This window comes from Morchella importuna (assembly GCF_003444635.1).
Source record: "Morchella importuna strain M04M26 chromosome Unknown Morimp01GS004, whole genome shotgun sequence".
Lineage (NCBI taxonomy): Eukaryota > Fungi > Ascomycota > Pezizomycetes > Pezizales > Morchellaceae > Morchella > Morchella importuna.
The window spans coordinates 840,233-863,116 of record NW_025763401.1 but is presented as its reverse complement, the minus strand read 5'-3'; the positions used below and the strand labels follow the sequence as shown (position 1 = coordinate 863,116).

General features: G+C 44.9%; 6 protein-coding genes across 6 annotated transcripts; 4 read left to right on the top strand and 2 right to left on the bottom strand.

Moving 5' to 3' along the window:
* Nucleotides 1-1,027: 1,027 nt before the first annotated feature.
* Nucleotides 1,028-1,852, top strand: LAJ45_02375 (uncharacterized protein; the record flags this gene model as incomplete). The annotated part of the gene is made up of 4 exons (XM_046111966.1): nucleotides 1,028-1,077; nucleotides 1,149-1,261; nucleotides 1,331-1,632; nucleotides 1,817-1,852. 4 exons carry the CDS (start codon nucleotides 1,028-1,030, stop codon nucleotides 1,850-1,852), a joined length of 501 nt encoding a protein of 166 aa, XP_045974866.1.
* Nucleotides 1,853-2,347: 495 nt separating this feature from the next.
* Nucleotides 2,348-2,935, bottom strand: LAJ45_02374 (uncharacterized protein; the record flags this gene model as incomplete). Its single annotated transcript, XM_046111965.1, has 4 exons — nucleotides 2,348-2,350; nucleotides 2,430-2,504; nucleotides 2,561-2,630; nucleotides 2,805-2,935. 4 exons carry the CDS (start codon nucleotides 2,933-2,935, stop codon nucleotides 2,348-2,350), a joined length of 279 nt encoding a protein of 92 aa, XP_045974865.1.
* Nucleotides 2,936-5,520: 2,585 nt separating this feature from the next.
* LAJ45_02373 (uncharacterized protein) lies at nucleotides 5,521-7,200 on the top strand (the record flags this gene model as incomplete). The annotated part of the gene is made up of 4 exons (XM_046111964.1): nucleotides 5,521-5,631; nucleotides 5,870-6,308; nucleotides 6,408-6,811; nucleotides 6,877-7,200. The coding sequence occupies 4 exons, from the start codon at nucleotides 5,521-5,523 to the stop codon at nucleotides 7,198-7,200; spliced, it is 1,278 nt and encodes a 425-aa protein (XP_045974864.1).
* Nucleotides 7,201-8,142: 942 nt separating this feature from the next.
* Nucleotides 8,143-10,165, top strand: LAJ45_02372 (uncharacterized protein; the record flags this gene model as incomplete). The annotated part of the gene is made up of 3 exons (XM_046111963.1): nucleotides 8,143-8,666; nucleotides 8,767-9,681; nucleotides 9,778-10,165. 3 exons carry the CDS (start codon nucleotides 8,143-8,145, stop codon nucleotides 10,163-10,165), a joined length of 1,827 nt encoding a protein of 608 aa, XP_045974863.1.
* Nucleotides 10,166-15,445: 5,280 nt separating this feature from the next.
* On the top strand, nucleotides 15,446-16,525 carry LAJ45_02371 (uncharacterized protein; the record flags this gene model as incomplete). The annotated part of the gene is made up of 5 exons (XM_046111962.1): nucleotides 15,446-15,940; nucleotides 16,020-16,040; nucleotides 16,108-16,134; nucleotides 16,202-16,330; nucleotides 16,397-16,525. 5 exons carry the CDS (start codon nucleotides 15,446-15,448, stop codon nucleotides 16,523-16,525), a joined length of 801 nt encoding a protein of 266 aa, XP_045974862.1.
* A 490-nt stretch (nucleotides 16,526-17,015) lies between these two features.
* On the bottom strand, nucleotides 17,016-21,446 carry LAJ45_02370 (uncharacterized protein; the record flags this gene model as incomplete). The annotated part of the gene is made up of 5 exons (XM_046111961.1): nucleotides 17,016-17,704; nucleotides 17,795-18,197; nucleotides 18,281-21,155; nucleotides 21,220-21,258; nucleotides 21,337-21,446. The coding sequence occupies 5 exons, from the start codon at nucleotides 21,444-21,446 to the stop codon at nucleotides 17,016-17,018; spliced, it is 4,116 nt and encodes a 1,371-aa protein (XP_045974861.1).
* Between the last annotated feature and the right edge of the window lie 1,438 nt (nucleotides 21,447-22,884).

The following is a 22,884-nucleotide window of genomic DNA, read 5'->3' as shown; positions in this document are numbered from 1 at the left end:
CTTTGTGAGACAATATTGACGATCTGAATCGGGATTTTCTTTGGGTTTTTAGCGCACGAGGAGGTCAATCTTTATGGCTTAAAGTGCTACGGTAAGATATCAATGTACACAGACGTGACAGTTAAGAAGGCGGGGCGTTTGCATGTATCACCAGTGCTACTGTGGTCCACGACTGAAATTCGAGTATGGCTCGAGCCTACCCAGAGGACATTAAAGTACAAGCAAAGAACATCAACGCATACTGCTTGTGATCTCTATCCTTGAAAAGTGGGCGGTTGAGCGTTTTCCTCGTAATTATTCTCAATCATAAGACGAGCCAGCTTAAACCGCGCCGAGTATCATGCTTGAAGCTCGAGTCGGCCCGTCTCATAGATCACACCACTCGGAGTCGGAGCCAGAGCTAGAGCCAGAGCCGGAGCCGGAGCGGAGTCAGAATTGAAGTCGGAGTCGAACCATGTAGTACATACATGTATACATGTATTACTCCACGATATAATATAATATATATTGACTGATTATTCCTCAAATTTCGGCCCCGGCCCTAAAATTTAAATATTGAATACTGATACAAGCTATCAGCCCTAGGTTTTGGTACGATTAAATACATGGGAAGTTCACAAGCTGAGGATTATCTTTTTTAACTACTTTATTTGTGTACTGATCGTAGATTCTTTGCTCGAGAGCACTTCTCATTTGGAAGACAATATCATGTTAAAACCGTCCATGGCTAAATACTTATTTCCCCGAGTCATCTACTATAAATTTCCTTGGGCTTTGGAGGACGTTGGGGAGAGCTGAGAATTAATTATTTTCTGGACTTTTATTCTATCAATTGATTAATATAAGTGGAGGGTGTAGAGTATGATCGCGAACTGGGAGGCTTTGTTGCATTACGGCTTTACCTGGAGCGGGGTTATTAAACAGACAGGGTTCTTTATGGTATGCACTTGAACCTCAACCCCTCTCCTCGTAACGTATATACGTACCAGGGCAATCTTTTGTTACAGATACTTCGATAAACACCGAAATGTCTTCTATAAAACCTGGTGATAAATTTCCCGCTGGTGTCACTTTCAGGTTCGTTCACACCGCCAATTTTCTCCCCGCTTTGGACATTAACCTAGTGCTAATATATGATAATATAATAGTTGGGTTCCTTATACCGAAGAGAAGTCCGACGTTACCGCCTGTGGACGTCAGGTAGAGCTCAACGCCTCTGACGAATGGGCAGATAAGAAAGTCATTCTCTTTGCTGTCCCAGGTAGGCTTGCTTGAACTGTATGCGTATAGTTTTCTGGAAAGATAGATTGACTCACAATCGCATTAAAAGGAGCCTTCACTCCCGGATGTTCCGAGAAGCACCTCCCTAGCTACATCAGGAATTATAACGAATTGAAGAACAAAGGCATAGATGTCATTGCAGTGATAGCCTACAATGATGCCCATGTGATGGCCGCTTGGGGAAAAGCCAATAACGTGAAGGGGGATGATATTCTATTCCTCTCCGATACAGGAAACAAGTTCTCTGAGAGTATCGGATGGACAAATGGGCCTAGATTGGCCAGATATGCCCTCGTTATTGACAAGGGAATTGTTACCTATGCTGCGAAGGATAACAAAGGGGAGGTTGATGTAAGCCCCCATTTCACTTCTATTTCCGCTCTTTTCAAGTCGCCGAATGCAAGAGGAAAAAGAAAGAAAAAGGTCGATGGAACCTTTCCTCAACATCTGGGTCATCAAGTTTTCTGCTTTTTTCTTTTTTCTTTTTTTTACCCCTCGCCTTTGACTAACGTGCACCTGCATGGAAAAAAAACAGGTCTCTGCCGCTGAAGCCGTTCTGGCGAAGTTGTGAATCCTAGATAGAAAGAGCGTAGAAATATGATAATCGCGCATTGATTTACAGTAAAAGCTTTTGATCCAATTGGATGTGTTCCGAAACTTTTCTTCGCCGGTAGAAGACGTGGGGTAATTATTCTTGTACTGAACCCTTCTAGCCTTTCCCTTTGCCAATGCAACGCAGGGGCAATAGGTGCTCAATGTTTACTGAGACCATACATGAATGCACCTAGAGTGTGCTCTCCTGTGCGGAGCACTTGCTGGCGGTATTCTAAACCTCAGACATAAGGTTTCAGATAACATACTCGTTACACCTTGCCCATTGCGCGCATTTAAAGAAGGCTCAAATAGAAAACAGTAGGTAGTGGCGAAGTAGATTGTTTGCGTTAAGTTTATCTTTTGTTCACAGAGACATCTGTACTGCATGGCGCTTAAACAACCAGACCTAGGCAATATCATATGGCGGCGCCGCTTTGTGCTGTAATATTATTGTCCGTGAAGGAAGCAAGGGTTACTACTATGTAGGTACATTACGACTTGTAAGTAAATTTCGTATTTGGCTTGCATACAGGTTGGTTGATACTTGTACGTACTGAATCAAAACGGCATGTCTCGATTACACATTGTAAGTAACAATCTTTATCAACATTACTCTTACTACTTATCAACTAGATATAAGAGTTAAATAGATGAATAAAAATTATTTCGTACTACATGTACTTACTACTCTAGAGTAGAGCTTTTTGGGAGCGGAGAATATTATTCGTCGTCTTATGTTTATGGTAGAAGCTTCACTGTGTCAATAGAGTCTAGGATGGGCCAACCTGTCAGTTGTGGATCACACATCCGAGCGAATGACCTCGATCTCAAGTGACGCGATCCGAGTCTCATTTCCGGGGAATTTATGCACTTCTCACTTCTGAAGGACCTGAACACAAAAATCTCGGCATCCTAGTTGAGGGTTTCACCATGCAGCGCATTCTTGTGCGTCTCCGTTCACGGAAGACGCGTAGAAAGTAAAGTTTTCAATGTTGTAGCCACCTCGCCCGTCATTGGCAATCATAGGGCTAGGCGCATCTAGGCAGAATTGTTGTGCCATGTTGTGGATTCGTCCCTCCCTTGGCTATGGACATGTATGTAGGAGAAAACAAAGGTTGTGAATATTTGATCCTAGATCCTGTTAAATTTAGGGCTACACTACTGCATTAATTCGTTCGAACGGCCGGTCACACAAGACGTTGAAATTCCCGTATTTGGTTATTTTTCTTGAATACGCCCCCTAATCTTCCCTCATATTAGCTTGAAAAGGCAACTTCGACGTCTTGTGTGACCGGCCGTTCGAACGAATTAATGCGGTATAGGTACTCTAGCTTTTCTTCTCGCAACCCCTTCCCCAGATCGGCAGAGGGCGGCCTACCTTCTAGTTTTCCCGGGGCAGCCGCCATTAATATGGCCCCTTGATCGTGGGCAGTAGGCACACGATAAACGGAATACGATCAAACTTAACACCGAGCCGCGGCCGTCGCCGGGAGCATCGCAGAGATACGAGAGATGCGTACGACAACCACTTCTACGGGAAAATGGGTGTGATTAATCTCAACACAAACTACATGATTAGCCGAGGTTCGCCTTTTGACATCAGGTCCTAGTTAATTTCCGCCTCTCCTTTCCAGTTCTTGCCTGCTTGACAGATGCTTGTGTTGATGAAATCTCTAAGGGCTAAGCTGAGAAATTTGTTAATTTCAGCCTGAATCGTGAGGTAACTCAGGGACCACAGAGATGAGGCTGCATGATGATGCACTCCAAGTCCTTTACCAGCCTTTCGCTAGCCAGATCTGGTTTAATCTACTAGAGAGTTAATATGGATCTAACCCCCCAGAATCCAGAGCCAACCAAAATACTCCGATCTCGGTGAGGAGCGGGGATCATCCTGCATTGTACTTAAGCGATAGATTTCTTTCCTGGCCAAGATTTAGAGTATTTCGGTACACAGAGTCACAGACGTCGCCGAATGGCTCGGATCTGTTGCCGCTGGGATATTTACAGGTATGTAGTACCTACACGTACTACTAGTCTAAGTCGTGCACTCTTTGGATATAGAGAGTCTGTGCTTATATACTTAAAGGTCGTTTTCAAGCGTTTTGTCCTTAGGCATATATCGATTGTTCAATACGGTGGCCTAATTCAACCGGGTGTACCTTAAACCCACATGAGTAGAGCAGGTACTGGAGGTACTCGTATTTCTCTGACGTTTGTGGACGCGACTGATATTGCATGCCATACAAAAATACGCCAAGCTCATGATTTTGGGTGTATGCAATAATGGCCCAGTTCAAAAACGTCAGAGAAATACTAGTACATACACACACATATGGCGCGAGAAGGCATAGAGGGTGGGTGTGTCAACATCAGAGGAACTTTTTTTGTATGGGAATTAGAGAAAATTCCACCGTCAGACTAGGCGCTAGTACCATTATGGGGGTAGATCTCCCAATTCCTATAGATTGATTGGCTGCAAACGCCGAAGTTTACACACCTACCCACCATAGCTTCTCGAGCCATACATGTATGCGACTAAAGGTCTGAGGCGCACGTTAGTATCATTAGAGTGGGTGTCTGACAGAAAACGAGAACGGCGCCTTCTTTAACGCCTTGATATCAGCGAAAAGTAAAACAGTAAAGATGCACAGTTTTGTGTGCACAGTAATGCAATTGCATGTACTTGTTTACCACGAAAAGAACCAGAAAATGCAGTTGCTCAGGGCAAGGATTATTTGTATGGAGTGGCGGTGATCTCTCATACAAACTATCCCTGTTTCCGTCACTTGCATTTTCTGGTTCTTTTCGTACATACAGCGGCATAAGATCAACATGTGAAGTTGTTTCCCCAGTCCACGATTAAATGATTGCATACATGTACTGCGATGGTGGTGTCCAGGGTGATACATCATGGAAAGCATAATGGTCTAGGCCTCATAAACCAGCCCGTTTTGATATAACTGTTCCGGGTAAGGGCGGCAGATAACAAGGGCCTAATACAATCCAGTGGATCTTGCAAGGAGTCGTTTGGTGCTTCTCGATCCCAGTGAAGCCTGAAGAAACGAAATGAACATGCTAGTCTAACCCTTTTCTGTTCATGACATATGGGTTGTAGGGACGGGAAGCCGTCTATGCTACATTATACTGGATCCTCCCCTCCCCCCCCCCCCCCCCCCCCCCCCCCCCCCAGCGTGCTACTCGTTGCGCATGGTCAATCTTGAGTCTTGAGCCCCCACACTGTTGTAGAGTAAGGGCAACGTAAGAAGGCGAAGAAGAAACTATTTCTGTTACTTGCAGCACCGGCCAAGCGAGGACTTAGTAGTAGTTTAAAGGATGCTGAGTTCCGCGTCGATTCCATGAGGAGTCACAGTGAATCTTTTGAAAAAATCAACACCTACCAGTACCGGTACAAGGGGGAAAGCCACAACCGTCACTGGTGGGGTCTTGGGTCTAATTCTTTTGTTGCTAGCTTAATTGACAGCTAGCCTTCAACCCAGGAACTCGGATTCTCGTCTTCCAATACCCACTTGTCCGCCACACACAGTATAAAGTCCCGAGGACTAGAACATAGATAAATTACTTTTCTACTCTCGACCATCACATGTCGGAAGTCTTCCAGCGACAACAAAATTGTCAACCAAAAACATGGACGAATTGACTCCAATTTCATCTCGTTCGACCTCACCTTTACCAAAGTTCAATAGTATTCCTGATTCTCTGTCATTTGACAAAATTATCGCTGGAGGAACATGTCCGGTATGTGCATTCATCTATATTGTTTGAGTATGAAGCAGTGAAATCGAATGTAGCTACCCTAACAACCCCCCCCCCCCCCCCGGGTATCTTTCCTGTGAAATATGCATGCACCTGGATTATGATATATATACATGTACCTACTGAGCTTTTCGATGCTTCAACTTGCCACCCTGTGTAGTCAGAAATGAGGCCGTGCATATAGTATCAAAGAGGGCTAACATGTTCTTGAAATTCATAGCCTATGACATGTCGTGATTTCATGAGATATCTTACATATGTCGAACACTCTGCCGAGAATCTTCAATTTTATCTTTGGCTTCGCGACTATTCCGCACGTTTCGAGGCGCTTCCCGATAACGAGAAGGCTCTTTCTCCAGAGATAGCCCCATACTCCCAATTTTCGGACGTAAATGGGTTCAATACGAACAACACCAACTCTGCCAACAGGCCCACTAGACTTGCAACGAAGTTTTTTGCTGATGCATTTTTAATTCCAAATGCACATCTAAAAGTGCCACCCCAAACAAAGGGTAATCCATTCACCACACCGCCTGGCAGTCAGGGTTCTTCAAATAACCTTTGGGGTTCTGGGACGGATTCGGGGAGTATTACGGGCATCGACCATGCAGCGGTTACTGCGGACGCATTTCAGGCTGTGGATTTAAAGTGGCAACCTTGTGAGTTCTTTGTCTCATTGTCTTAGTCCCTAAATATACTTTTACTTCTTGGTTACTTTTTGGCCCTTAATTCACCCACCCCTTACTAACTACATACAGTCACAATACAACCATTCCGTGAAGAAATCACTCGTATGATTGCCATTTATGTTGCCGAGGGTTCCCCTCGGGAACTTAACGTCTCGGCCCGTGATCGTGTTGTAGCCCTGCGTGCATTGGCTCAGACAACACATCCTTCGGCCCTTGATCCTCTCAAGAAAGCCGTCGAAAGCACACTCCGTCACCAGGCTCATCCAAATTTCATCAGATGGAGTGTTAGAAATGGAAACGAATGCAGAGTTGTGTTTGCATTGTGGTTGGGAACAGTAGTGATCGCAGCTGGATTTATAGTCGCTATTCTGTTGACCCTTAGCAATAGGCCAAGGGGATACAGGGCGTTTGCGGCAATAGCATGGCTAATTGGGATTTCTACACTGTTTGCGGCTACAAAGGGGATGTGTGTGGTAAGTTCTTGGTGCCGACTCATTATGAATCCGATTCATAAGCTAACTATGATTTCCTTTCTCAGGTACTTCATGGCCTTCATCATCGTCATGTTCATCCTTGGGAACTATGGAGCGACGAAAATGCCCTCGAAATGAATGTTGAATCCAAATCCTCATTCGATAGCAAGAACAGCAGCAATAGCTACGAAGACGAGCCCTGGGTTGCTCGATATGCCAACCGCAATATCATCCAAAAGATTTTTGACAAAGAAGTTTGGATCGAGGAACCTGCCCTTAAACAGATCCAAGATGCCATTTTTGTCCAAAGTATTATTATTGCTGCAATAGTCTCGGCAATCATCGCCGGGATTTTCGTTGCTTTACCGAGTGGAGGCTACTTTCATTAATCATGTCGTTGGAAAATGAAACCGACATATGCAACAGCCGGACTTGTTTGAATCTATATATTCATGTTTGCACATCCGTCAGGAATCTCCTATGTTTTCCTAGGGGTTGAGTATACCTGTGATGTCTTAACTTGGTTTTTGTTTTTGTTTTTTGTTACATTTTTCTTTCTTAGATGAGAGCGCCCGGTGAGTGTGATCATCAAATAAGGCATATATATGCCTAGTAGGGAATGGGTATGGGCAGGGTTTATGGCTAATTAAATGGGACTTTATTTTCTTTCTTTGTCTGGGCAGGTGGATGGGGGCAGGCGCTTCTTTCTCTTTTAAAAGTAAAGTATTGTTGGAGGGTTACTGTTATTCGTGACGAATACCGCGTATTATATCCCTTTTTATTTTATTTCTCCATTGTAACAATAACTTTAGAATACATGCCTGCTTAATGTTAAAAGGGACACTTTCAATAAATGGGTGGCGATCAGTCCGGGAATACTTTGCTCGCAGGTTCATAGTATTTTCAAATCTTAATTATCCCAAGGCCAGGAAGTTTAGTTTTTTTTACTATTCGGGAATATGATTTTGAAAAGACTTTAGAATCAAATTTTCAGCCCACGAGCACCACCCCGAGACCCCCATTGTTGCTGTGGGTTTTGATAACGACACTCGTAGGCCAAGCAAGTTTTCCAGATCACCCCAAACATACACTAGGTGTTTCACAATGCATGCTATAAAACGAGTGATGGTCTATGATAGGGTCAACATGAGACCTTGGCGGTTTGTCTAATAATGGGTACAGCAATTGAGCACCGGTGGCGTTCCTGAAGTGGTTTGTCATGGCGTCATAGATATCTGGCACAGCTACACCAATAGACTAGTCCCATCTACCGAGGCCATCTCATTTCCCCGTTTTATTAGAACAAAGTCGTTTCTTCTGGAAAGACAACAATGACCGGGGCACCTCGAACTCGTTTGCTTCTTCTTCGACGTGATCTTAGACTTGTGGATAATCCTCTTTTCCATGCTCTCTCTAAAATAAAAGATCACACACATGTCCTTCCAGTTTACATTTTTAATCCACAGCAAATTGAAACGTCTGGATTTCTATTACCAGATACAAAATCACCATACGTCGAAGCCCGTAGTCGCGTAGCCGGATTTTGGAGATGTGGGCCTCATAGAGCAAAATTCGTTGCAGAGTGCGTGTGGGATTTAAAAGAGAGCTTGGAGAAACTTGGGAGTGGTCTCGTGATTAGGGTTGGATGGGGCGGCGAGGTTGTAGGTGGACTAATGGAGGATATAGATGGCAAGGAAAGCGCAGAGGCAGGAAAGATTGTGAGTGTCTGGATGACGAGAGATCATGGTAGCGAGGAGATGAGCGAAGAAAACGGGATCAGAAAGCTCGTGGAGAAGATTGGGAAGGGTACAATTGAATTCAGAGTCTTTGAGGATGGGAGTTATCTTATTGACCGGTACCTCTTTCCCTTTATATTCATAGTGGGCTAAAGTTGATTGGGTTCGATCTGGTGATATATGAGTTGGGTGAATGAGCGCTGATTATATAAACAATAGAGAGAATCTTCCTATGAAGCCCAACGAGGTTTCAGATGTTTTTACACAGTTTCGAAAGACCGTCGAACCTCTCCGCGATAATGTTCGAGACCCACACCCTCAGCCAATTTCAATCGCTCCAATTCCACATTATATCTCAGCCCAAAAGCCGCCCTTCGCAATCCCTGACTCTCTTGGTGGTCTTATTTCTTCACTTCTTAAACCGCTTCAGAACCTCGATCTTCCTGGCTCACCATTGCAGACACCACCCGGTGCAAAAACAGCACATCCCTTCAAAGGCGGCGAAACATCTGGTTTGAAACGAATTGACCATATGCTAGCAACTGGAGCGATGACAACATATAAAGACACCCGTAACGGTTTACTAGGCGAAGATTTCTCGTGCAAGTTTGCTGCATGGCTTGCACAAGGCTGTATTTCCTCAAGGACAATTAATAAAGCTATGTTTGAATTCGAAGAGGGACGCCCTTGGAAACCCATACTATCGCTGCCGAATGGCAAGAGTGAAAACGAACCACATCCCCAAGGATATGGAAAGGGAGAAAATAAAGGAACTGCATCCATTCGCTTCGAATTACTGTGGCGAGATTATTTCCGTCTCTGTATGCTTAAATTTGGACCCAAAATCTTCTCTCAGGCCGGGTATCGGGGTGACACAAGTTACTACTGGAAGACGTTATCAGATCCTGCTGCAAAAGAGGATTTTGGGCGATGGCAGAGAGGAAATACCGGTATGGGTTTAGTCGATGCGAGCATGAGGGAACTATACCTTACAGGGTGGACAAGTAACCGGGCTAGACAGAATGTAGCGAGTTATTTGGCTAAGAGAATGAAAATGGACTGGAGATTAGGGGCAGAGTGGTATGAGTGTATGCTGGTGGATTATGATACCAGCAGTAATTGGGGGAACTGGCAGTAAGTTTTATCTTGCCACCTCCATTGTTTCTTCCTTCTTTTTCCTTAACTCGAAAATCCTGACCTGATAGCCCATAACTAATGGATTCTACTTAGATATACTGCTGGCGTTGGAAATGACCCAAGAGGAGAAAGCCGCGTATTCAACCAGGTCAAGCAAGCGCATGACTACGACCCCAGTGGAGACTACATCAAAAATTGGGTCCACGAGTTGCGGGGAATTCAAAACATTAACGGTATTTTTCAATCTTCGAGGCTGACTATGTCTGAAAGGGATAAAGTCGTGGATTTTAGTAAGGATGGGAAAATTAGTGTACAGAATCCTTTAATTAGGATTGATTATGCCGGAGCAAGTGGTGATAGAGGCGTTAGAGGCGGTAAAGATAGTAGGGGTAGTAAAGGTGGCCATGGAAGGGTGGTGGTGGTGGTGCCGGTGGTGGTGGAGGCGGAGGTGGAGGTGGGAAAAAGAATAGAGGTGAGGTAAGGGGCGATCGGCTTGGTGATGGGGGAGACGAAGGGATAGAGCCTGGTAGGGAAGGATAGAACATCTAGAACTACTTATGTATTTGTAATTTTATATATTATTGGTATTGCCATAGGGCGGAGCGAATGATCATGATGAAGCCCATATTGTTGCTCAAGTGCTGAGTGATCACTCATGATGCAATTTCCTCTAGGCTCTGAGTGTATAAGTACAATCGATATACCAACTCTAAAAATAACACTTAAAGCCGCAACGAGAGGTCGACGATAACTATTTACGTGAGAGCTTGAGAATTCCGGAAATCTAATCATCTTTTTAAGATCTTAGATGATTGTGAAGTTATAAACTCTCAAAGTTGGGCGATTTTCTGTGGTTGCTACGCAGATTCTTAACAAGTCTATAACTCCACAACCACCAAGATACATACATAATTAAACAGGTAATTGCATTTCTAGAATTCGAGATATAAAGTATTGTCTTCTCTGTATGGAATTAATTGTGGTATTCTGGAGTGGGTAGGCCCAAATAACGCTGATTTTACAATGTGTGTACAAATTGGAATGTTATCAACGCGTTATATATAGTACTAGTGAGGAGCGGCCTCCGGCCGCATATGGAATTGATCATCAGTTCGAGAAACCGCCGATAACTAAAGCAAAGTGTATAGAAATCCAGAAAACTCACAAAGTTTGGTGTAATGATGTGAAATAAACATCGATTCCTCGCATGCAGTCGGGGTCACCTGCCGCTGCGCGGCAGGCTGGGCCCCTCCTTGCTCGCGTGAGGTTGTAATTTTGGAAGAACAGAACCGATATTGATCTTGGACAGAAGACTACTATATATCATGACGGTAGTGCTTAGGGTTTGCCATCTGAATGAAGGTTTGAAAACGTGCATGTCATCTCCCTTAAAGCACCCCATTCTTTGTCAATTGACAGCTGTAACCCGCCAGACCACAGAAATTGAAGGCAGCTAACCATCCAATTGAAAGCTCTTGTGATGACAGAGATACCTGACTATTCTATTTAGACATGTAGTTGTTTTTGTAGCCCGGTAATGGCCCATGCTTTTCTGTTCTCCCGTTCTTACCCCTTTCAGTACCATCAGTTCCGTAACTGATTTGCCACTGGTTGCCAGCAGGCTGACTCGGCCCCGAATGATCCTACTCTTCTTTGGATATATACATAACATCTAAACAGTGGACCTAATGTAAGTTACCGCTCACCCAATCTCTCAAGTTTCCAGGGTATCGCTTCACCATATGCATATATTATGCGTATATGTAGCCAGGTACATCTTTGGTCCATAATGTGGGAATGTAGCTTCAGGCTGAGTGCAGACGTAGAGCGCTCTTATACCCAGATATATGCCAAGGACTGACTACCAGCGACTATGACATATATACCGGACAAAGCTCCAAGGCTCGCTGAATGGTTGCCAGCTAAACTTATAGGCAACTTTGTACCATTCTACCCGCGACCCCCTCTGTCTCCGACATTCGGGGCATTCGCCCTTAATTTAATTTAGCTCAGTTGCTAGACCGTATAAGCCGGCCAAGAAAAATCACAATTCTTAATTGTCGAGATTAGCGTGTTTTGCTCGTGGGTGCAGTTAGAATAAGTGGTGTGGTGCGCCTGAGAAACCCGCCTTTACGAGATTGCATTGATTATTTAAACTCCCAGAACATCTCCTAGTCTAGATTTTGATTACATCGATATCGATTGATAAGGACTCAGCATTAAGGTATAGTGCCCAGCACCCATGCGAACTTTGTGGCTACGGCACCCAGAACGTCTTTCAGCGAAGTAGAACTAGGAATCATCCACTGCTGAGTTGATCTAGAATCTAGATTAGATTGTCGCGTGGATAATGTTGGTGGGATCCCATCACTCTGGTTGAGGCGTGTTGGTAACCAGCCTAGGAATTAATCGGAGCTCCTCCGCTACCACATCATAAGAATAACCCGGCTAAACTCGATCCCACGTGTAATCATACACGCAAATCACATGTCTTAAACTTTATTTCAACTTCACATGGTGGGTTTGATCCATATCAAGCTAGTATGAGCTCCACAATACTTTGTTTCAAGGCGCGAGTGACGGCATATGATCCAAACATACCCATAGGTTCCTTGCCAAGAGAACAGGGGCTTCGGGGGCATTTCAAAGACGCGGATGATCCTCACCATGTACCAGCCAACCTCATCCCTAAACGAGTCTCCCCGTTCATGAAGTGCAATATTACAAATCAATGGGAATTCATACGCGTGGGGTAAGTTGAGGCCGGTCATCCTCTGTGTTTCATTGGGGGTACAATTTTCCCCTTTACAAGTATCAAGTACTGAGAGAATACAATGGATACAGATAGTTTATAAATCATGTGGCCCTATTCACACCCATGTGCTACCCCAGATACGTATATAATTATGCAACTTGCGCAGAACAGTGGCAGGACCAGTTGGAATCTAAATAGGAGCTAATGTACGTTTAGTTAATTAATCCGTTGTACTATTAATTGTTATTCGCCCCACGAGGTACGGCCTGGGAAATCCTTTATTTACTACCAACTTAGGCTTCATACGTATACACACCCACCCGAATAACTATCTTGTCATCGTCATAGTCAGCCGCCAGCACTAATCTCGCGATGATTTTGTGGAGAACGGTGTTATTCACAGCCTTGTCGTATCCCGCGTGGGTCTATGTGGAAACAGCCATTCTGTACATCATTGCAGGAATATGCATCAACGACTTTAATTCGGCAGTGAACATGTGTATATGTATGTGTATGTGTGCGTGGGGGAGTGATCGATGAAACCGGGTACCTAGGTTTTCCCCTCCACTAATATCATCATCTTTCAACGAATCCAGTCAGCATACTTAATTGGAAAAAGAAATAAAAGGTGGTCTGACGTATATCAGTAACTTGTTGGGCTACTGTAGCTTAATCGCACAAGGCGTTGGGGGGTTCAAGGTGCTGCCCAGGCTCCAGGAGAAGCTCAATATGGCGACATGTTCCATTGATCAAGAGACGAACGACATAAGAAGCGCCTTGCGTGCGTCAAAAGTGCATAAGCTACCAATGGACATATTTGCTCCGCGGGCGCTGTGAGGTATGCATTGGAAATAAAAAAAATAAAAATAAAAAAAACCCTTTTTAGCACCGTTGAGAAGAAGAAATTCGACGCCGTGGGGGTGAAAGCGAGGGCGAGAGGGAATATACATCGAAAATAGCCTGACCGGGTGCTCCCGATTATACCTAGGGCTTCAACTAGACTCCCCCACGTACTTCTGTGATGAACTCTCGGAGTGGTAACGATGTCTTCCTAACCCTTTTATTTTCTTTTTCCTGGGACAAGATAATACATGTAGCTTCAAATCCGCTTAGAGAAACTAGTTTCCTTTCAAATCTTACACTCATATCCATAAACACGGAAATCATCTCTTGCATATATATATATATCAACATCCGAATCCGCTTTGTTAGTCGAAATCACAATAAAACACGCCCAGATGTCCGTCACACGAGATCTCAGCTCTGGATCCCCGAGCAGTTACAATTCAGGATCAAAGCTAGTGGATGCCTTAGGTATTGCTGGTATTGTTGTTGCAGTAATAACAGCAATTGCTGGCATTCTGGCTCTCTTCCAGGGGTGGAAGTGTTGGGAGAGACGAAATAATACTGTAAGTTCCTTGAAAAATATAATTCGCAGTGTGATAAAAGATCTATTCCCTTTACTTAGCTAACCAATTGATTCTACTGGAATCACTAGAATAGAGATAGTTCTGCTGCTGCTGCAGGAGTAACGGAATCAAATATTGGTCTCCCGGGCCCTTCCACAAATATTCAGATTCCGGCGCTACATCCTACTACATCCGAGGGAGACAGTGCGGCGCAGATGATGTTATATAGCCCTGTTACCACAATACATAATATACAGAATGCTCATATAATGTATCCCTATCACGGGCCTATCGGTAACGGTCAACGGCGAGAGATTCATCAGCCTAGTGATTTGGATGATCCCCAAGGAGAAGCTCAGGGTTTAGATGGCTAATCAGCCAATCATGGGGTTTGGGACATTTATTGGGGAAGGAATATGTAGTTGGGTTTTTATAATGCTTTCATCCGTTTTTATTTCAGTTAGAGAATAGCTTTTATTTTCATTTTACTTAATGTAGTTATCTTCAATTGGCTATAAACAGAATATTACAAAGCGATGATATAACTGTAAACAGCTATCAAAGCATAGAAGCTCATATATGACATGGTGCAGATAGATCTTCTCGATTAGAAAATGTAGCATACCCCTTACACGTTTTACGGTTAGACATGCCCCAGTGTTCGGATTCGAATGGTAATTAAGTGTTCTACAGTGCTAATGAATACGTAGGTACAGCCTACAAATTTAAATGCCGTTTGTGTGGGAGACGTATGCGTTAATCTTAACTTAATTACAGGAAACACTAACCACCGTCATTAGATTTTCACCTCTCCCATTAGAGGCTTTTAGTTGACCTGAATTTTCATTTTCAAAGTGAAAGGGAAACTCATGCAGCTAAAGTTACGTCTGCTTCTACAGCTAACATGTCACTTTCTGGTAAATACTCAATACTAAATATTCCGTCCTCAAGTATTTCTCGGTCTGCACCTGCAGGATGCCCTTTTTATCAATAGTTTAACGCGCTCAGGACAGACTCTTGGCTGCAGGAGTTTCCTTTTCACTTTGGAAATGGATAACAGGGATCAACTGAAAGCCTCTATTCCCCATCAAAAGAGGGGGGAGGGGTAGAGAGAGAGAATACCGGGTGGTCATTAAGCATTGGCATCAATACCAGCATGACACTCATACTGCATGTGCACTTTACTTCAGCCCTTATTTACGATCACAGAGCGTAACCCCACGCTGCATATACTGAAACAATCGATTAAACAGACAATTTGTTCGGATGTTACCTACATGTACATTTGCTCCTGCGCAAGAATTTACATTACATACAAGGCTCAGAATTTTCAGCATCGTACCCCAAATGCTTTTTCCGGCTGCTTTGAAGTGTTGGTTGACTATTTTGTTATTCATGACAAAAAAAGAAAAGTGGCAGAGTATTGAAATTCAAACTAAAGTGTGGGGTTTCTCGGCGGCGCCTTTTCTTCCCAGATCTCGGGTACCCTTGTCGGGGTGCCCTGAAATTTATGCAGGTTCCGGTGCACAGCAACAGCCTCGGTTTGACAGCCACAACACCAGCTCTTCCACTCCAGTCTTTGTCTGTAGTTTCGAAAATGAACGTTTGTGGCCTCCGCTTATCCGCTCGGCTCCGTGCCCACCAGGTACCTTTGCGCAGGTTTTCAACAGCTGCCCCGAAAGACCGAAAGCCATTTTTTGCTCTCCGACTCACGTTTGCAACAGTTGCGCATGTCCTCCTCTGGGGCACGGCGGGCGTGGTTTTAACAAATTACTTTCTACCGATCTCTGGACCATTGTTAAAGGATCCTTTACCAATCCGTGGCTCCCCAGAAGAAAAGAAAACGATCGAGGAGCTTGAAGCATCAGCTTCTAAGTTACCGATTGTTAAAGCTCTACGGGCAGATCCAGAGTACAAGGAGCATAGACCGTGGACAGGAATCCCTGAGGAGGAGCGGCAGCATAGATATACCCCCGGGGTGTTGCAAGGTGCTGAGAAGATAGGATACAATAAAGTTTGGGTTAAAAGAGATGGAAGCACCGTTGGCGTGCTGAGTCTCGGCAGGGGAATTTGCGGATTCCCGGGCGTTGTTGTATGAGCTCCCCCGAATTTGGGCTTGAAATAAGGAATGGAAGTTCAAGGTTAATTTTTCTCTCTGGATGTGCTTGTAGCATGGCGGTGTTTTGGCTACGGTACCTAGCATCTCTTCTTCTGGGGGCGGTTTGAACACGGAATTGACCAATGTTATTCACAAGCAAGATAGTAGATGAAGCACTTGGAAGAACTGTAAGTCTTTCGGTGGCCCCTAGATGTAAATCTCTGCGGGGGTAATAATTCAAACCAATTTGTATAGGCAATGCATGTGCTACCAACCCGGAATGCCGTGACCGCACGGCTATCGATCAATTATAGACGACCAGTGCACGCACATCTATACCCCAAGTCTAGCGGTTTCGTAATCTTGCGAACCTGGGTTATCGAGGTATGGTTTTCCCCTCTGATATTTAAACTAAAGTAACACAACCTTACCCAATGCTCCTTTTAAAAGCATACCGATCGCAAAGGAGTGGCGAAGGCGACAATCGAAGATGAGTTTGGCAATATCCTTATGGAGGCCGAGGGTATTTTTGTCGTCCCAAGGGGCTGGAGCCTGGCTGAGATGCCAAAGGGGATTTAGGCCAGGCAATACTCTTCATTCGGTAGTAGTGTACTAGTAAGTGATACACATAAAGCAATAGATACTCTTTCAGGCAACTGAAAACTTTTATGGTCATCTAATGGTTTGGGAAAAGGGTAATTGATTAGTGATGCTGGGCACACTTTTGTGAAATTATATCATTGACTATCGTAAAATGTGTTCAATATCTCACCGACAAATAGACCCCAAGATACATTGCTCCCCTGTCCTGCCATCCCATGAAAAATACCTAAAAGAAAAGTTTCTGCTCATATTATTTATACATGAGAAAAAAAATAAAACAGGATATAAAAACATAATAATAATCAACTTGAGTATCAAAAGCATGCCAAGAAGATTATGAGACGCTGTATAAGCCCCTTAAACAAGAGGCTCACCTTATCCTCCTCCTATCCATGGCCGATATGGTATATGCAGTTAAAAAGAGATGTAGTACTTTTAAATTCCCACCAAACCCCATCGTACCAAATCAAAATGTATAACTATCATAATAGTCATTGTCATATCTAATATCTCTCCTCACGTGTACCCTGTCCTCTCTTAATGGCTTTACGGTAGGAAGATTTGTGAATCTAAACCCGCCCTCCACAAAGCTTGCGCATTGGCACCCGCATCCTGTAGGACATTCAACTACTCCATCTTCTGAGAACCACGCCTCCTGACAGTCCGCGTGTCCAACATGCCCACACTGCAGACATGGTACATAGAGTCCTTTGATGATGACATCACAAACACAACAATTCATCGTCACCTGCCGTCGCTTGCATGGTTTACATTCGCCTCTTGCGCCTTTCGTTGATATGAGCATTGCACCGCATTTGAAACAATGTCCACCAAGTTCCAACCCTTTGAAATATTGACCACTGGGTTCTGTTACTTTAGTCGGTTTGCGGGAGAATCCAACTGGTTCTTCTTCGAGAGCTTCGAAGGCAGCATTCTTCAAGCCATTATACTTGAGTACTTCTAGGCGTGGGGTTTGGAGACCCCAGTTGAACAGAAGGTCGGCATAATTTTCGCGGTATGACTGGTAGAGACGAAACTTTTGGGGGTCCAAGAAAGGCACATGAACATTACCCTCATCGTCAAATTTGTCTTGGTTCATCATTGTAATTCGGATTGGGGATGGTTCTCCAAAATCTGATGATGTCTCGGTGAGGTCTGAATTAACATCTTCCTTAGAGCCACTCCCAAAAGTCGTAATGGGGCCCCATGTTACACCAGATATTGCTGTAGGTGGACCTAGCATACTTTCTGCAGGACTAGGCATCTTTCTTCTCGTTCCAGGAGGACTGCCAGAATGCCCTGAGCCGAACGCCATGCGTAGGTTTGCTGCCATACCAGAGTTGGATTTTCTGGAGTGGTGATGTAGTTCCGGGGACGATGAAAGACTGTGGAAGGCATCATCACCGGTGCCTAGTCTGAACCCCTGAAGAGGTGGGGTAGTTCCTGTTGAATATGGGTATGCGGGATCGCTTCCAAAATGGACAGTGCCGGTCGATGAGTACGATCCATGTGTACCAATTGGCGTCAGAGTTGCGGAGGCGTAGTTTGGAGAAATAGAGTTGTTTGAGGAGTGTGCCATAAGCGCCATTTCAATGCTTGGGAAATAGTCCCGAGCGTAAGCTGAGGTTCTTGTAGACAAGGAGAGTTCCTGTCAAGTCAAAACAAAAAGCAATAAATCAGTAGCTTGAAAACAGGCAATAGAATAATGAAGAAAATAGAGGAAGAACATACATCAAATGGTGCTCTCAGTCCACCGTCATCAGAACCCGACGGTTCCTCTGTTTCACAGAACGCACAGCTTAACATGGCTAGCATTTGAACATCCGCCATCTTCTCGAAATATGCAAAAAGCTCCTCTACCAGCCATCTTCCACCTAGTGGGTGGCTTCCCCACTTTACCCTTCCCCAAAACTCTGATTCTATCAAATCGTCTGCCTCATCATCACTCATATCTAGTCCAAGTCCGCTATCACGTCTTCCTCTAACAAGACTTGCCCGCTTGGCTACAACTAATATCCTGTCTTCATAGACACCTGTCCCCGAGCTGAGTCCAGGGTGCTGATATACCTCCAGTGGGACTTCATTACGAAGAACCATTTCAACCAACCTCCAAACGTCTGCAAGTTCGCTGTTTCCATGTTTTTCAGCAACTCCGGCGTTGAATTGGCATACTTCGGCACTATCCCCGTAAACTTGATAGTCCTGAGCAAGCTCTTTCTTTGCCGGCAGCCAAGTTTGCATGTGGTGTATGGATACTATATTTTTCGGTTTCGCAAAATTTCCTGTTATCGTTTTGGCCCCTGTCCCAGTACTTCTTTGCGTACTCCTATCTGTGCTACCTCCTCTGAAACGCCTTTCAATGTTTCGGTGTAGCCTCCATCCAAGGCTTGGTCTCAATGGGCCATCCGCAATTGAATCGCTGTCGTCATCGCTTGATGAACTGCTGGTAGTGCTGTACGTACTATCTGTTGTATCTTCACCCGCCTCACTCGCCATAGTTGCCCTCCTTCCGATAGGGGATGCAGTATACAGCCTTCCAAATGTCTCCCACGGTCTCCCGCTACTTCCGTATCTTATCGATCTTTCGTCATCTCTGACAGCGAGCGAGCTCAGAAGGCTTCTCGTGCCAAATCTCTCCTCCTTTGGTGGGAAAAAACATATCAATCTTCCATCATTCGCCCAGGTGGCTCCGCAGACTTTTGGTAATGGTACGTTGGCTTGGTTGTTGGTATTGACCACGCCAACGTTTTCTTCTTCTTCGCCATCCCTAGCACCAAGTGTGGCAATTCCTTCACCGTCATCACTGCTGCTTTCACCAGCATCGTCGCTATCACCCACCCACGCAGCGTCCTCCGCTCTCTCGCCGAGTAGGTAGCACAAACACGGCTCCAGGCAGACTCTCTTCTTTCCTACATGAGCCTGTGAGATCCTCTTCAATTGCATGCATATTTCATCAAAAGTCTTTTCTGGAATCATGTTAGTTTTTTCCAGAATAAAACTCGGTAAACTAGACCCATCCCCAGGATACTCATGGGGAAATGAAATATCCGCTCTGAGGAAAACCCATTTATTATCTGCACCCCAAGGCCCTGTCAAAGAGACGGTACAGGACCTTGCGGCAATATTGACTTTCTCGAAATTGATTTTGGGAAATTTGCTTCCAACAAGGGATATCTCATCGCCTAGGGTTTCTGGGATTTCCCAACCAATTCCAAACAATCCACTCCGGCCAGTACTACTCCTAATCCCATCGCTTTCGCTACCGTTCACTGGGATTTTTCTGGCGATTTTGACCCCTCGCATCCAGGTTATAGGATTGACCTCTTTCCTTCTTCTTTTTCCAGCTCTCATGAAGCCTCCTTGTTTCATGTTTCCCCTAGTCAACCCAAGACTATCGCCACTCAAGCTCCCCATACTTAGTTGTTTCCCCAATGATCCTCCAGATTGTGGGCTAACAAGTCCACTCCGGATTCCTTGATTCTGACCTGGGAACAAACTATCTCTCCAACCGCCTTTTAACGCCTCCTTCTCGATATCCATTCCGCCTATGCTTAATCTGGGAAGATGTCTCATTCCCATTGGAATTGGTGCCGACCCTTTTTTTCCACCAACGACCTTAACAATCGCAGCTTCATCACGAAAGGTCTTGTATTCTGCTCCCCGACGAGTGACCCTGAATCTCATCTTCTTCTTTGGGTCATGGCCAATCTTCTCAGTTATCTCTTGATCAATGGTCCAAAGTCGGATGTCCTTGTCGAGTGACCAGGTCACCAACTGAAACTCTCTGTCGTCGCCCGTGTCGTCCCGTTCACCCCCTCTCCATCTCCAAAGAAATTCTTTGACATAGTCTGTGTGATCTGAGAACTTATGTACGGGCGTAGCTGGTTCATCTGTCTTTGCCCTACGGTCCCAAAGATACAGGGATGTATCGTCACGCTGGGGCATGGTCAATAGCCCTCTCCCGAACGGGGTATGCCGGGCTCGCCACACTGGAAAAGAAGTATGGATGATGCGTTCAGGTGTGTCGTCTGGACACTGATCATAATCCCAGAACTTGACGGTTCGATCGAGTGCACATGTCACAATCCCCGATGGTCGAGTCCTATTCCAATCCACCCCGTAAATCTTTGTTGAGTGAGCGCTGATTTTGCGAACCGCACGCATACCCATGCGGTCATCCCATATGTATAAATACCGGTCGTGCGAGCTGGCGAGAATGTGTTCGTTTTGTCTATTATATTTGACTTGCGTTGCACCGGCGAACCAATCACAAAAGCTCATGACGGGTCTACGGGGAGTCCGGAGGTCCCAACAGTGCACGAAAGAGTCGATGGAGCATGTTGCAAGAACGTTCGGCTGGTGCGCAGAGAAATTAATGTCCGTGATTGCGCGAGTGTGGGAGTGTAAGACTAATTCAATAGCCTTGCGGGATGGAAGGGCGAGGTTCCAAACTATGGCCTTTTGGTTCGAGGTCGAAACTACCCAATGCGAATGAGATGCATGTGGAGACCATTGAACGTCTGCGACAGACCAAGCTGTTAAGTGTGGAAGAAAACGAGGGGGGTCGTAGGGATTATCGAGGTCTACGATGTGGAGCCCTAATTGACTATGGGGAGGTCAATTTCCAGAGTCTGGGGTATTGAGAGTCTGGGGCTCAAAATGCAACTTACGAAGCTAAGACGACGTCTCGGCTACTCGGTGATATGGACCTGTTCACACATATTAGACCAGTCACTAATGTACTTGCGCTTTCCCAAACAAATGAGTGAAAATTAGCAAGAACCCACATAGAGCCAACCGGCGCATCAACTTTGATCGACATGTTTAAATTGAATGTGGGCGAGCCGTACGCCGAGGAGGTATCCCCCTTCGACAGGGAAGCTTTCGGGGAATTCATGATGATTGTCGCCCAATAGATCGTGCTTCTCGAATCTATAATAGAGGGAAAAGGGGCCTCATGTATCTATTTACATTCCAGTGGATTAGTGCTGCGTAGTCACCAAGGCCTTGGTCTCAGGCTTTTTGAGAGTTCAGAACGCACTTGTTATAGATGCGCTCAAAAAGAATGTACTCAATTCAATTATAAGGGTGAACAGGTAGGTACCAAGGAAGAATGCGGACTTTACGACTTTGCAAGATTCTCGCCCCCCTTCCCCTCCGTATGTAAACTTGACAGGAGTTGCAGAATCCTTTTAGCTGTGAAAGCACTCGTCGTCGGGATAGAGGTAAGCAAGTAATCGTTTAAGTCGCCACTATTCGCGCCGTGGTCGAAGCAGCCCATCCAACTTGCTAAAGCAGACACACACACACACACACACAAGACCTTGTATAAAAGAAGAGCCTGAGAAAAAAGGTAAAAGTACGTAATAGATATCGTTGTTACCGCGTTAGCAGCCGCAGAACCGATGATGGTTTTTGTCTTAGAGTCAACAGAAGAAGCTTCTGTCAGAGCGAAAAAAGAAGGTGAGACGCAAGAAACCAGCAACTGCAAAGGATCTTCGCAAGGAGGCGGTGAGGTGATTGATGAGCAAATGGGCGAACGAAATGGTGCATGTGGGGAGAAAAGAGAGGAGAGGACTGCGGTAGTGGCGGGGACTTGAATATGTATTCAGGGACCAGCGTTCTTAGGATAGGTACAGTATGTAGTAGGTACTGTACCTTTAACCTCAATCTGTTAGTTAATTTAGGGGGGAAAGCCGATTGAAATCTTGACGAGGGGCTCTCGAATCTCGCGATCGCGGATCCCTTGCGAGCTGTAAATTAGGTTTAAGTGAAGAGATAACAGTAAATTCCCGTCAAATCCTTAGAAAAGGCTCTTGTATGAGGTGTCTGCAGCGGTAATCATGTGTTCTGTTTTTCCAGTAGGTATGTAGGTACATGCCAAAGAAACCCTTCGATCTACGATTCATCTACAATACCCTCCCCCGGGCACATGTTTCAAAGGCTAAGCTCTGCTAATTTTTTTGGTCAATTCTAAGGCGATGAAAAAGGTGCACTGGTGGTTGGTGGCCCAAATTGGTTATCTGAAGGCAACACCTTTTTTGATACATACGTGAATTGAGATATTTACTACATGTACTCGGTATGAGACTGAGGACTTTTACCCACGAATTAGCTAGTAGTTAAAGTACTAGTACCTACACTTGTGACAAACCTCTATCCATGCCACTTGTGGCCTTCTAGGATCTACTCCTCCAGATCACATTATTAGTGTAGCTTCTCTTTATGATACAACACTCGCCCACTCACTCACTCTCGACTCTCGCTCATTTGGGGATATCCTCTGAATACTTTCTCCATTATCCCCATTATTCCTTGCTGCTCTGATAAACTTG